The sequence below is a fragment of the Doryrhamphus excisus genome, linkage group LG1, assembly GCF_037039965.1.
Source record: "Doryrhamphus excisus strain RoL-2023G ecotype Guam linkage group LG1, RoL_Dexc_Guam_v1.1, whole genome shotgun sequence".
Taxonomy (NCBI): Eukaryota; Metazoa; Chordata; class Actinopteri; order Syngnathiformes; family Syngnathidae; genus Doryrhamphus; species Doryrhamphus excisus.
The window spans coordinates 12,753,395-12,766,819 of NC_136357.1; the positions used below are offsets into that span (position 1 = coordinate 12,753,395).

Genomic DNA, 13,425 nt, shown 5'->3' on the forward strand with positions numbered 1-13,425 from the left:
TATAACAAAAGGGCAAGAATCATTATAAGCAATTTGCTCATGGGGACTGTGATTAGGTCATGCTGTCAGTCATGGGACACATCAGTCATAAAAATTATTGAACTTTTGTTGTCTTAGTGTTTTAAGCAAATTAAAAAAAAATTATGATTTTTTTTATTTGGTTAAAAAAGAAAGACAATTCAGCCCAAGTGATTAACATGTTGGCCATACAGTCAGGAGATCTGGAAGATCTGGGTTTGAATCTGCTTGGACATATCTGTGTGGAGTTTGCAAGTTCTCCCTGTGCATGTGTGGGTTTTCTCCGGGTACTCCGGTTTCCTCCCACATTCCAAAAACATGCTCGGTTAATTGGCGACTCTAGATTGTCCATAGGTATGAATGTGAGTGTGAATGGTTGTTTGTCTGTACGTTCCCTGTGATTGGCTGGCGACTTGCCCGGGGTGCACCCCCCCTCTCGCCCGAAGACAGCTGGGATAAGCTTCAGCATGCCCCCGCAACCCTCGTGAGGATAAGCGGTAGAAAATTGATGTATACCTGCATACATACATACATACATGTAACAGTGGTAATCTGTGCAGTCCAGCCCTGCACAAACTAACAACCACACATCCCCACCATTTGTAGGTGAGATTAAAAAGACATGGACATGACATCCATCAGCGGCCATCAATGTTTTTGTGTGCATGTATTTTTTTTCAACAGAAATCCTCAATTATCATTCATTCATTCATTCATTCATTCATTCATTCATTCATTCATTCATTCATTCATTCATTCATTCATTCATTCATTCATTCATTCATTCATTCATTCATTCAATTGTGTTTTTTTTTTAATCCAAGCATTAGATTGTCCTTTGGACGAATTTTATTCCAAATCTTAATGACTGTAAATGGCTTCTGAGCAATGTGTACACAGCTTGCAACTGAAAACGACATCGACAGCCAAACAGTATAACCATGCTGTAGACTCAATATCCCATAGGGCAATGCGGCTGACGCCACCATGTTATTGCGGAAGCGCTAAGAAGTACCGTGTAGCTGAGCTATTTCGCTCATTTGACTGTTGTGGTGATTGTGTGCACAGCGTGTATTGACTGCTCGTCTTACGCTTTTGCGCCATATTTTCCTGCCAAGTAGTTTTTTTTATGGCAGCTATGACGTACGCAGGTATGGACGATACTGACAGCGACGACGAGTTGCCTCCTGGATGGGAGGAAAGATCGACCAAAGACGGATGGGTCTACTATGCAAAGTACGTTGACGTCGTCAGATGTGAATTATATTCATGTGTATTAATAAATATGCGATAATATACAACTCCAGAAGTGCTTTGTAATGACTTTTAACTTGAGCAGGTGCACAACTTCCATTTTTACCGTAATACGTATATTTTGTATTAGAAGCAACAAAATGGTACATGCTCATGTCCATTGTATTTTGTGTCCCAAAAGCCACGATGAGATGAGGACACAGTGGGAACACCCCAAGACTGGAAAGAAGAAACGCTGTGCTGGAGGTTTGCTCATTTTTGTTTTACAATAATAATACAATTTATTGAAAAGTGCTTTTCAAGCTCCGAACCTGGGGAGACAGAGCCTTCTCCATCGCTGCCCCCACCCTCTGGAACTCTTTGCCCCATTCACTCCGTGCTTGCCCTGACCTTCCTACCTTTAAAAAACAACTCAAGACCCACCTCTTTAAATCTGTTTTTAATGTCTAACCTTTTATATCTGACTGCTGTGCCCCGCCCCGCTTTTACTCATGTTTTAACTATACTCATGTTTTTACTCATGTATTAACCAATGAATGCTGTATTTTGGTGTGTCTTTTATTCTGTTTACTTGTTTTATTCAACTTCATTCTTTTGTAAAGTGTCTTTGAGTATCTTGAAAAGCGCTATACAAATAAAATGTATTATTATTATTATATTATTAAAAAGGCACTTTACAATAGTGCACGATAAAACAGAAGAACCATGTACCATAATACAGAAGAATACAAGACATATACAGTTAAAGTGACAATAACTAAGTGAAAATGGGATTACACGTCAAAGCTGGGTACAATTCCAGGCTGGCGCAAGGAGGAGGTTTTCCCATGACATGACACTGCATCATACAGAAAAGTCTTATTATAATTATAATTATAATAATGGCAATTTGCACTTCTAATGTAGTGGCTTTACTCGTTCTGAGGAATTATGTTCAGATAACGGCAATATGATAGTATTACTTAGTAATATGCAAATTTACATTTCTCTCTTTTTTTTTTTAAACAGATCTGCCATATGGATGGGAGCAAGAAACCAATGAAAAGGGTCAAATTGTTTATGTTGAGTAAGTATATTGATCTTGGAATCTTTACACAACATACCTCTGCATAAATAAATTTGTCCAATTAAATGTATAAGCAGATAATCCTCATGTAAAGAGACCATACATTTTTCAACAATTTTAAATAAGTCTGATATGTCACGCAATAAGGGTGGACACAGAGTCAGGTGATCTGGAAGATCTGGGTGCGAATCTCTGTTGGGCATCTCTGTGGAGTTTGCTTGTTCTTCTTGTGCGTGTGTGGGTGTTCTTTGGGTACTCTCTACATTCCAAAAACGTATATGTTAGGTTGATTGGTGATTCTAAATTGTCCACAGTTATAGGGCTGCAATGATTATTTGAACAATTAAAACATCATCTCACCAACATGCTAGCAACATGCCCACATCTGTAACTGACTGACTGACAGATAGATGACAGAGGCTTCATTTTATTTTATTTTATTTTATTTTATTTTATTTTATTTTATTTTATTTTATTTTATTTTATTTTATTTTATTTTATTTTATTTTATTTTATTTTATTTTATTTTATTTTATTTTATTTTATTTTATTTTATTTTATTTTATTTTATTTTATTTTTATATCCAGGCTTTATTTTAAGATGTGTAGTGAAGCCTTTTATATACACAAGTGGGGGTACAATAGCTCGGGGCAGATCAGAGTTCATCTTGTGCATCTTGTCCATCAGGAAGGAGGTTTTTTTTCTTCATGATGTCATGAGGAGCCACAACTTCAAAAGCAAACTTTTAAGCGCCTTTTCTCTCAAGAGTGGAGCAAAAAAGTGACAGAGATGATGTTTTTCTCACTTTTGGTGCTGATAACAGGTTCTAGTGACATATATTAGTTTTGGAATGTAATTAACAAGTAATTTTGGCTATAATAGGGACCTTTTTTTTAATATATTTTTCTTATTTCCAGCCACATCAATAAGCGGACCACATATTTCGACCCCCGCCAAGTGTTCACTGTGGAGGATGTGATGGTGAAGCCCAAGCGCTATGATGGAAACACAGCGGCTTTGGAGATCCTGCAAGGGCGTGACCTGTCTGACAAAGTGGTCCTGATTACCGGGGGTAACTCTGGCATTGGTGAGCTCAGATTATTTAATATTATATTTAGGAATGACTTGATTGCTGATTTAGAGGCTAAACTGAGCACAGTAAACAGTAGAGTCGCTATTGATTTTGTTTCAACCACAGTAGTGGAACGAAAGAGAAAGAAGAGGAACATAATGTCAGCTACTAGCTACTGGCTCAGCTACTTTATCTTGAATTTGGTATTTGTTCTAATTTTACATGAATGTGGGAACCCCCAATCAGTAAGACTTCCAGAGTAAAGTGTTAGATGTAATTATTTCAATCCAATTTAATTAACTTTATTAATAAACACATTTTATAAACATAGTTTCCAAAGTGCTGCACAAAGTAGTGAAGCAATAAATGAGTAAAAGTACAAATGAATACAGTAAAAGGCAATAAATACAAGAACATTCAAAACAACAATAAAAACATAAGTCAAAACTAAAAGAAGAATAAAAGACACACACAAAAGAACAGATAAATATTAGGGATGTCCGATATTGGCTTTTTTGCCAATAACCCATATTGTCCAACTCTTAATTTTCAATAATTCATATGTTATATATTTTATATAAGAATACATTTGCGTTTCTTGTGGCTTGGTTTATGTTATTTATTGAAAGGTTCCATGGGTCGAATACATTAAAACAGACCGATTTCACGGGAACCATGAAATCCAAGGAAATACAGCTGAATAGGTGCAGATTCTGGAAGATCTAGAAAGCTTTGTGCGCTGGTTATTGTGTGTAGCTGCTTTATAGGAGTCCACAACTCAACACACATACAAAGAGCCGAAAAATGAGCGTAATAGGTCCTATTTAATGAAAACAGGCAGCATAATTGCCGGCGACGTTATCGTAGTACACTCAGCACTCACTGCGGTCTCCTGTCTCCTGTGTTGTTGTAAATGGCAAATAAATTATATGTTTAAAGCTCACATAGTTGTTGGTTACTATGCATTATTTGTTAGTAATTTCTTGCCTGTTGTTGTCTACTGTACATATTACATTGCTGTTCGATGTTTTAGCACTTTCTTTTAGACACTGTGAGTCAGAATGGTGTTTCACAGAGAACGTTTGGGAGACACAATACTGATTGCATTTTGCTCCAATCTCCGCAAATGCAATGTTTGTGCTACGTGCTCTACATTGGTTCTCATTAAGGGAATATCCCAATACCGATATCACCCAATATCAGAATTTTAGGCTGATATTAGGCCGATAATTATTGGTGGGCTGATATTATGGGACATCTTTAATAAATATAGTTTTTGGTGTTAGCTGCTACAATCACAATATCACAGCTTGGTTAATATACATGTCAGTTATGTAAACGGAAAATTGTTAGCGTTTTTTTATTTTTTTGTGTCAAAATACATTTTTCCAATCATGTCCATTGTTAGCTCGCTCATTTGAACTTGTTTTCATGTGCTAGAAGGGACAGAAAAGGGAAATATTTGTTCATTTTTCACATTTGTGAATAATGGACAAAATTCGAAAAAAGGGAAGTTCCCCTTTAAAAACAAACAGGCAGCCAATGCAGGGAGGCGAGAATTGGGACGATGTGCTCCATTTTTTGGTTCCTGTTAAAAGCCATGCAGCAGACTAATTGTAAGCTAGTGGCTTATTTGAATGTGCAGGGCATTACAGTAGTCCAGCTGTGACGATATAAAAGCGTGCAGGACTTGCTCAAACGGCTGCAAAGACAAAAGTGATATAATTTTAGATACAAGTCAAAGATGATAAAAACTGAATTTGTTGATTTGTTTATTAAGTTTAAAATCATTGTCAATTTTGACGCCAAAGCTAGTGGCTGTTGGACGTGCATAGTTTTTGAGGGGTCCCAATTCCAAAAGTGTGCCAGTGAGATTCTGGAGGATAACCTCTGTCTTTCCTCTTATTGAGCTTTAAGAACTTATGAGCCAACCAGACCTTGACCTTGACTAGACCCCTTGAACTTAAACTTAAGTGTTCGAGAAAGAGGCATGGTAATTTTTTGTGCGTGGTATGGATACTTGGTAGTCATCTGCATGCACGTAATAAGAGATACCATGCGTTCTAAACATTGCGGAAATGGAATCCGGTACAGAGCAAACAGGATGGGCCCAAGGATTGAGCCCTGTGGCAAGTCCCTAATAGGTAAGACCGAAACTACTCGAAGGCAGTCTCTCTGACACCCAGACAGTTTTCCAAAGGAGATAAAATACTAGTATGGGCTACTGTGTTGACGGCAGCAATCAGGTCTAAAGCAGTAACTGAATTTGAGAGTAGGCATACTTGGATAGGCACACTTCTGTTTGTTGAATTTTGTGGTCGTGACCGGTGACAATTTAAAAAGTTTACAACATTTACAAGTTTTTAAGCAGTGTAAAGTTTGCGGGCTCCCAACTATTTATTTTTTTTTCTGGTTCTTTTAATGGTAAAGTTTACTGATCCCTGTTACAGTCAATAAAAGAAATGGCGTTAAATCCCTACTTACAGTTGTACTTACGGTGTGTCATATAGTATAGGTATTGAATGGAATATTGCCTATAGCCTTCTCCAAACTGTTCCTACAAAGTTGGAAGCATACATTTATCTCACATATTCCACATACATTATCCCACATGATCTGTTAAGGTTGAGAAATTAAGTGGATGTACTCAAACCTGATTCATTAATAACCAGCGTGCTTGTCCATATACTAGTTAGCGTATGCTGGGACTAGGATGTGATTTCAAGAACACAACGCTAGGTGGCAGTGTGGTATTACACTGTGTTCAAATAGCCTGGCATTCATCAGCATTAGCCTTCTGAATGTAAGACACAGACTCAACAAATCACCCCTTAATACTGAACATGATTGTATTGAAGTTCATTAGCTGGGTGGAATTGGATGTCATTGTTAACAGTAATGAATGGTGTCCTCGTCGTACACCCAGCTGAAGTATAACTCACCATAAAAAGTCACCTATTTCTCCCTACTTTCCTGGTGTTTCCGCTAACAGAGCTGAGGTAGGTGTCAGCCATCTGCTTAGACGTTGTGCTTTGTTTAAGACATGTAATGACAGCTCGCGGGAAATCAAATAAACATAAACTGCTTAATTGTCTTTATATTCAAATGCTTGGTACAAAAGCAATGTTGCAGGGCTCTAATTGTCATATGTACGTTATGAGATGGAGCAGTATAGTTGATTTACAGCCGCCTTGGGACCTTGACAGAACAATGAAGCCTTGATGTTTCTCCATATACAGTGCATCCGGAAAGTATTCACAGCGCTCCTCTGTGGAGAGAGGAGAGCCTTCAAGAAGGACAACCAATCAGGCCTGTATGGTAGAGTGGCCAGACGAAAGCCACTCCTTAGTAAAAGGAACATGGCAGCCCATCTGGAATTTGCCAAAAAGCACCTGAATGACTCTCAGACCATGAGAAACAAAATTCTCTGGTCTGATGGCTTTCGTCTGGCCACTCTACCATACAGGCCTGATTGGTGGATTGCTGCAGAGATGGTTGTCCTTCTGGAAGGCTCTCCTCTCTCCACAGAGGAACGCTGGAGCTCTGACAGAGTGACCATCGGGGCCTTGGTCACCTCCCTGACTAAGGCCCTTCTTCCCCGATCGCTCAGTTTAGAAGGCCGGCCAGCTCTAGGAAGAGTCCTGGTGGTTCCAAACGTCTTCCATTTACGAATAATGGAGGCCACTGTGCTCATTGGGACCTTCAAAGCAGCAGAAATTTTTCTGTATCCTTCCCCAGATTTGTGCCTCAAGACAATCCTGTCTCGCAGGTCTACAGACAGTTCTTTTGACTTCATGCTTGGTGTTTGTGCTCTGACATGCACAGTCAACTGTGGGACCTTATATAGACAGTTATTATATTTCCAAATCATGTCCAATCAACTGAATTTACTGCAGGTGGACTCCAATTAAGCTGTAGAAAGATCTCAAGGATGATCAGTGGAAAAAAGATGCACCTGAGCTCAATTTTGAGCTTCATGGCAAAGGCTGTGAATACTTATGTAAATGTGATTTTTATGTTTTCTATTTTTAATCAATTCAAAAAAAGTAAAAAAAAAAACGTTTTCACATTGTCATAATGGAGTATTTTGTGTAGAATTTTGAGGTAAGAGATTAATTTAATACAATTTGGAATGAGGCTGTAACATGACAAAATGTTGAAAAAGTGAAGCGCTGTGAATACTTTCCGGATGCACTGTATCTATACCCAGACTCTTATGAAGAAACTCATTCTGTTATGATAAGAAATCTCATGGAAAAAAAACTATTTCCACTATAATAGCAGTATAGTTTTCAAAGTCTTATTATTATTATTTTCATTCATTCATTCATTCATTTTTTTACAGCGTATCCTCACGAGGGTTGCGGGGGGTGCTGGAACCTATCCCAGCTGTCTTCGGACGAGAGGCGGGGTACTGGTCGCCAGCCAATCACAGGGCACATATAGACAAACAACCATTCACACTCTCATTCATACCTATGGACAATTTGGAGTCGCCAATTAACCTAGCATGTTTTTGGAATGTGGGAGGAAACCGGAGTACCCGGAGAAAACCCACGCATGCACGGGTAGAACATGCAAACTCCACACAGAGATGGCCGAGGGTGGGATTATTATTATTATTATTATTATTATTAATATTAACATCTACTGAAATAAATTTTGTGAATAAAGAGAAGAAAAAAAGTGAAAAAAAATCAGAAACTAAATATCTAACCACTTAAAATATATTAGATTATATAATATATATATATAATATATTATATATATATTATATATTATAATATATTATATTAAAAAATATAAAAAATGGCACACAGCCCCTGAAATTTGTATTATTTTGGTGTTATATTATTAGCTTAATTAAGTTGTTGAAATTATTGAAATGTCCACTGAAATATTTATAAAAGACTGAGTAATCTAAAAAAAAGACGAAAACCTCACAAGTGACCTTAATTATTAAGTAATTTTTGTATTTTGTAAAATTATTCTCTATAACAACCTTTCATTCATTCATTCATTTTTTACCGCATATCCTCACTAGGGTCGCCGGCATGCTGGAGCCTATCCCAGCTGTCTTTGGACAAGAGACGGGGTACACCCTGGACTGGTCACCAGCCAATCACAGGGCACATATAGACAAACAACCATTCACACTCACAATTAGCCTAACATGATGGAGTTACATCAGAAATTAATTATTAAACCATTATTAGTATGAAAAGAAAGAAAACCTCCCAAGTGACCCCCAAAACGTGACATTATTTTCCAATACAATGTTAATAAAAAGTAGAATAAAGCCCCCCCCCCCAAGGTGTTGGATATAATGTAACATGTTATCACCACAAGAGGGCAGAAGAGGTCCATCCATAACTGCTGCTGCTAAGCCGTAAGCGCAGATAAATTGCTCCACAAATGCTGGAGTTTTGCTTTTTTAAAACGTAATGAGAAGCTGAATCTGTCTTTAACATTTTTTGTGATGAATTAAGTGCGGTTTCTAATCTGTTCTGAATGGAATCAAGAAACTGCTTCTTCTCAAGAGAATTCTCAAACATTGTTGGCGCAAGACTCTTTATATTTTAAATACTTCTTATACACATATTAACATAACCTTTGTTTTACTCCAGCACATATTAAATATGCAGCACCTCATAATTAACAATACTCTTATAGTAATTGGTTCTACTTGTGTGTTCCTTTGACATTCCACCAGTGAAATGTGGTTATGCCAATTGGCTGGACCCACTTAGCATTTTAATGGCATCAATAGTGTTTTAATCCAAGTGTCAAGGCTATTTCCATTTTCTTGAGTTCGTATTTCTCCATGGGGGATGTGACATTTTTATTAGTAATGGAAGGATATTATTTAATTAGCAAATTTACATTCATGTCTTTAATTTAGTTCTTAATGCACACGCACATGAAAAAGGGACGTATAGGAGTTTATTTATACACGAAATGTCAGATTTTGTGGCTGGCCTTGAAGCACCATTGTGCTGAGAGGATGTAGGGACACTAATTTCTTGCCGAGGTGATCACGACGCCAGGTTTCCATTGCATTAGTCTTCCTCCCTCTGCTTTCCCATGCAAATTAAAAAGCACTACCAACCTGAATGGTGTTTTTAATCGTGATAATGGAAATGAATGAACTCTCTTTGTTTTTGCCCAGTTTCTCTCATCTCCTCTGGAGTCCTCTCTTGCCTTTAAAGGTTTTCTTACTCTTATAGACCTGTGCTTGTACCTCCTCAATGATTCCTAAGTGGCTTTGACCCAGGCCCGAGCCTCCTATCCATCCCCATTACACACTCCTGCTCCAGCTCTAATTCCCCTCCTATCAACTAACTTGCAGGTTATTTGCTGGCCAGGGGTCCATGGGACACTTGTCCTTAAAGGGCCATCGTCTGGAAACCTTGCAGAAAGATGTCCTGAAAAACACGCAAAACTAAATTTGAGAGTAGTCATGTAGTATTAGTAGTCATGTTTTGTACTTGAACTTGTACGACACTATAAAACTTGACGTGTGTACAAACGGAAGGAAGAATAGAGGATCCTTTGTAATTGTTTCATCAGTAGAGCTGCATCACTGATTAATCCATTATCCAATTAATCAATTTATTCTTTAATTTGATTAATCGTATTTTTTAAATTTCATCCAAACATCACAATCTGTGAGATGTGTGATCCAGAAGAATTTTCACCTGTGGAATGGGGAAGATGATGAATTTCACAGCATGCTATGCTGGAGTCAAAATGACCACTTTTGATAGTCTTAGTTTTTTAAGGTGTTATTTTCTGCAATAGATAAAGTGTTATTGTTTTCATTCATTCATTCATTTTTTACCGCTTATCCTCATGAGGGTCGCGGGCGTGCTAGAACCTATCCCAGCTGTCTTCGGGCGAAAGGCGGGGTACACCCTGGACTGGTCGCCAGCCAATCACAGGGCACATATAGACAAACAACCATTCACACTCACATTCATACCTATGGACAATTTGGAGTCGCCAATTAACTTAGCATGTTTTTGGAATGTGGGAGGAAAACGGAGTACCTGGAGAAAACCCACGCATGCACGGGGAGGAGATGCAAACTCCACACAGAGATTCCAAGGGGGTGAACCGAACCCCAGTCTCCGAGCTATGTGGCCTAACCATTCGTCCACCATGTCGTCTGTTTTCAGTCACGTACAGTTAAATTATTTTGACTCTTTTTCTGAATCTGGGTCCCTTATGAAGAATGGTTGTGAATTTATATACACAATACATATACAATATGTATTTCAAATCAAAATGCCAGAGTAGTACTTACTCATATCACTCCAAGCACTTTGTTTGATAAGGTCCTTGAGGCCGGCCAACTCGGGCCGGATGAAATTGCATTGCGGGCTGTATTTGGCCCCCAGGCCTGAGTTTGACACGTGATTTAGAGTTTCCAATTAACATAGCATGCATATGTTTGCAATGTGGGAGGAAGTCGGAGTAACAAACTACTTCAAGACAACTGAATTCAAAATACCTTTTGCCATATACCGTATCCAAATTTATTGAACCCTCCAAAGCAGGACCTTCCTAAGGAATCTTTAGTCTAAATCAGGGGTCTCAAACTCAATTTACCTGTGGGCCACCGGAGCTAGGTTCTGGGTGAAGCCGGGCTGCATCAGGTTTTCAAAAAAAACCCAAAATGCATTTATTAAAAACTGGAAAAAAAATCAATAAAAAAACTATCTTCAATGCTTTTGCTTCTGCTATACCCTACACCAGGGGTGCTCATTAAGTCGATCGCGATCTACCGGTCGATCGCGGAGAGGTGGTACTGGTCGATCGCGGCGTGACATTAAAAAAATATCATCCTAGCATCAATGCCGTCACTTGATTGATATACAGGGCAGCCATTCAGATGACAACTGAATGTTGCCCTTCGGGTGACCAATCAAATCAAACAACGTCTCTAAGTGCAGCAGAACTTACCATGTCAGCCTATCATCCATCCCCGTTACTTGATTGACATACAGGACAACCAATCAGATGACAACTGAATTTTGACCTTTAGGTCACCGCTCATGTGTAAACAACGATGCAAAGTGCTAAGCTAGTCGGCGAATTGCGTCAGATTTTAAGCCCTCGTTAAAGTTTATGGTCACTAAAATGAATGAAGGAGCTGGACCAAGTAAAAAGGCAAAAACATATCACTTCCATATGGAATGGGAGGTGGACTTTTTTTTCACAATGTCTTTTTCGAAGTGCGTTTGCCTGGCTAACCTGGCTATCAGCAGCTACTGTCCGGACTATGCATCCCTGGCTGATTCAATTCAGTGCAAGTCATCAAAGTAAACTCAGGTAATTACAAAAAATGTTAATAGTTAATTATGTGTGTTTTGCAATATTGGCTCATTTGGTTATGTAAGGTACATCAACATACATTGTACGTACAAATAATCCTCAATACATTTGAAAATAAACAGATGTTTTGCATTTTTGTAGTGGGTAGATCATTTTGACTCGGCCATTTTAAAAGTAGCTTGCATGCTGAAAAAGTGTGAGCACCCCTGCCCTACACTTTTTCAGTACTTTGGTTCCGGTTTTCCACACCAAAATATCTGATAAAACATTCCACTGTTCTCAAATATCTTAATTTTTATTTTTCTATACACAAAATAAATAAACAAATTAAGAATAAAGACAATAAATCAATCAATCAGTAATAAATAAGTAAAATAATAATAAAACAGCAAATAAGAAAAACGTAAGAAACAACATACAGTTGATAGAGAAATTATTTTTTTCAGATTCAAATGTACAGTAAGGGCGGCACGGTGGTCTAGTGGATAGTGCGCAGACCTCACAGCTAGGAGACCAGGGTTCAATTCCACCCTCGGGCATCTCTGTGTGGAGTTTGCATGTTCTCCCTGTGCATGCGTGGGTTTTCTCCGGGTACTCCGGCTTCCTCCCACATTCCAAAAACATGCTGGGTTAATTGGTGACTCCAAATTGTCCATAGGTATGAATGTGAGTGTGAATGGTTGTTTGTCTATATGTGCCCTGTGATTGGCTGGCGACCAGTCCAGGGTGTACCCCGCCTCTCGCCCGAAGACAGCTGGGATAGGCTCCAGCACCCCCCCGCGACCCTTGTGAGGAAAAAGCGGTAGAAAATGAATGAATGAATGAATGTACAGTATTAACAGTTATTTAACCTTTAACATGAACATTAATGAAACCTAATAATTTTACCCAATTAGCAAGTTAGCATCGTACTCAGTTCCATCTGAGAGCAGCATTGTAACTTTAACAACATGTTTGATGAGATGCTTTACCTTGACGTGTATTTTCCGTTTTATTCCAAATCATTTCCTGCATTTATTTGTACCCAGTGCCATAAGCCTTTAGCTTCATTGCTAATCCAAAGCAAAACAGGGCGGGGTAACAGGGTAGGGTAACAGTATGGGCGGGGCAAAATCATGTTAATTGTGTCCGGTGTGCACACAGCTTTAAGCTGTCATTTCAACATCAAACTTTGGTATCAAGGTGGGGGCCTCAAACTAGCGTCTCAAACGGGCCGCAAGTTTGAGACCCCTGATCTAAATGCATGGACTAACCACCACGTGGTCTTGTTGTGTACATGTCTTGTCAGTGCAGAACAATTGGAAGCATATTAGATACAGGAAGTATGTAGGATTTAGTACAGTGAGAGCTTCATAATGTTCTTGTCACTTTACTTTTAGGGATGTTATTCATGAAAGACTAACATTGTTTGTGTTGATCCTAGTGTTATGTTGTAGGGGATTATGTGTCAGGCTGGTGGTTTGGTCCTCTCTGGATGGAGAGATCTCTAAGCATATTCAGTGGAACTGTGGGGAGCCTCTGTGTGCACATTAAAACCGTAGCCGAGCTTTGTGGCTGATCATTAGATTGAGGCAGATTTGTTAAGCATAACTGCTATTAAATTGGCTGCAAAGCTAAGGTATTTACTGCACTGCTGTTTATGAATAAGGACCCCCACGCTCTCCTTAAAGAAGACCC

General features: G+C 38.7%; 1 protein-coding gene across 3 annotated transcripts in view; it reads left to right on the forward strand.

Moving 5' to 3' along the window:
• Positions 1-1,013: 1,013 nt before the first annotated feature.
• wwox (WW domain containing oxidoreductase) overlaps positions 1,014-13,425 on the forward strand; it is a 190,564-nt gene continuing 178,152 nt past the window's right edge. For all 3 annotated transcript variants that reach the window (XM_058076314.2, XM_078790404.1, XM_058076316.2), the window contains exons 1-4: positions 1,014-1,254; positions 1,454-1,518; positions 2,281-2,338; positions 3,257-3,426. In XM_058076314.2, coding sequence (XP_057932297.2) covers positions 1,148-1,254; positions 1,454-1,518; positions 2,281-2,338; positions 3,257-3,426 — 400 coding nt within the window. In that variant the 5' untranslated portion in view covers positions 1,014-1,147. The remainder of the gene's footprint in view (positions 1,255-1,453; positions 1,519-2,280; positions 2,339-3,256; positions 3,427-13,425) is intronic.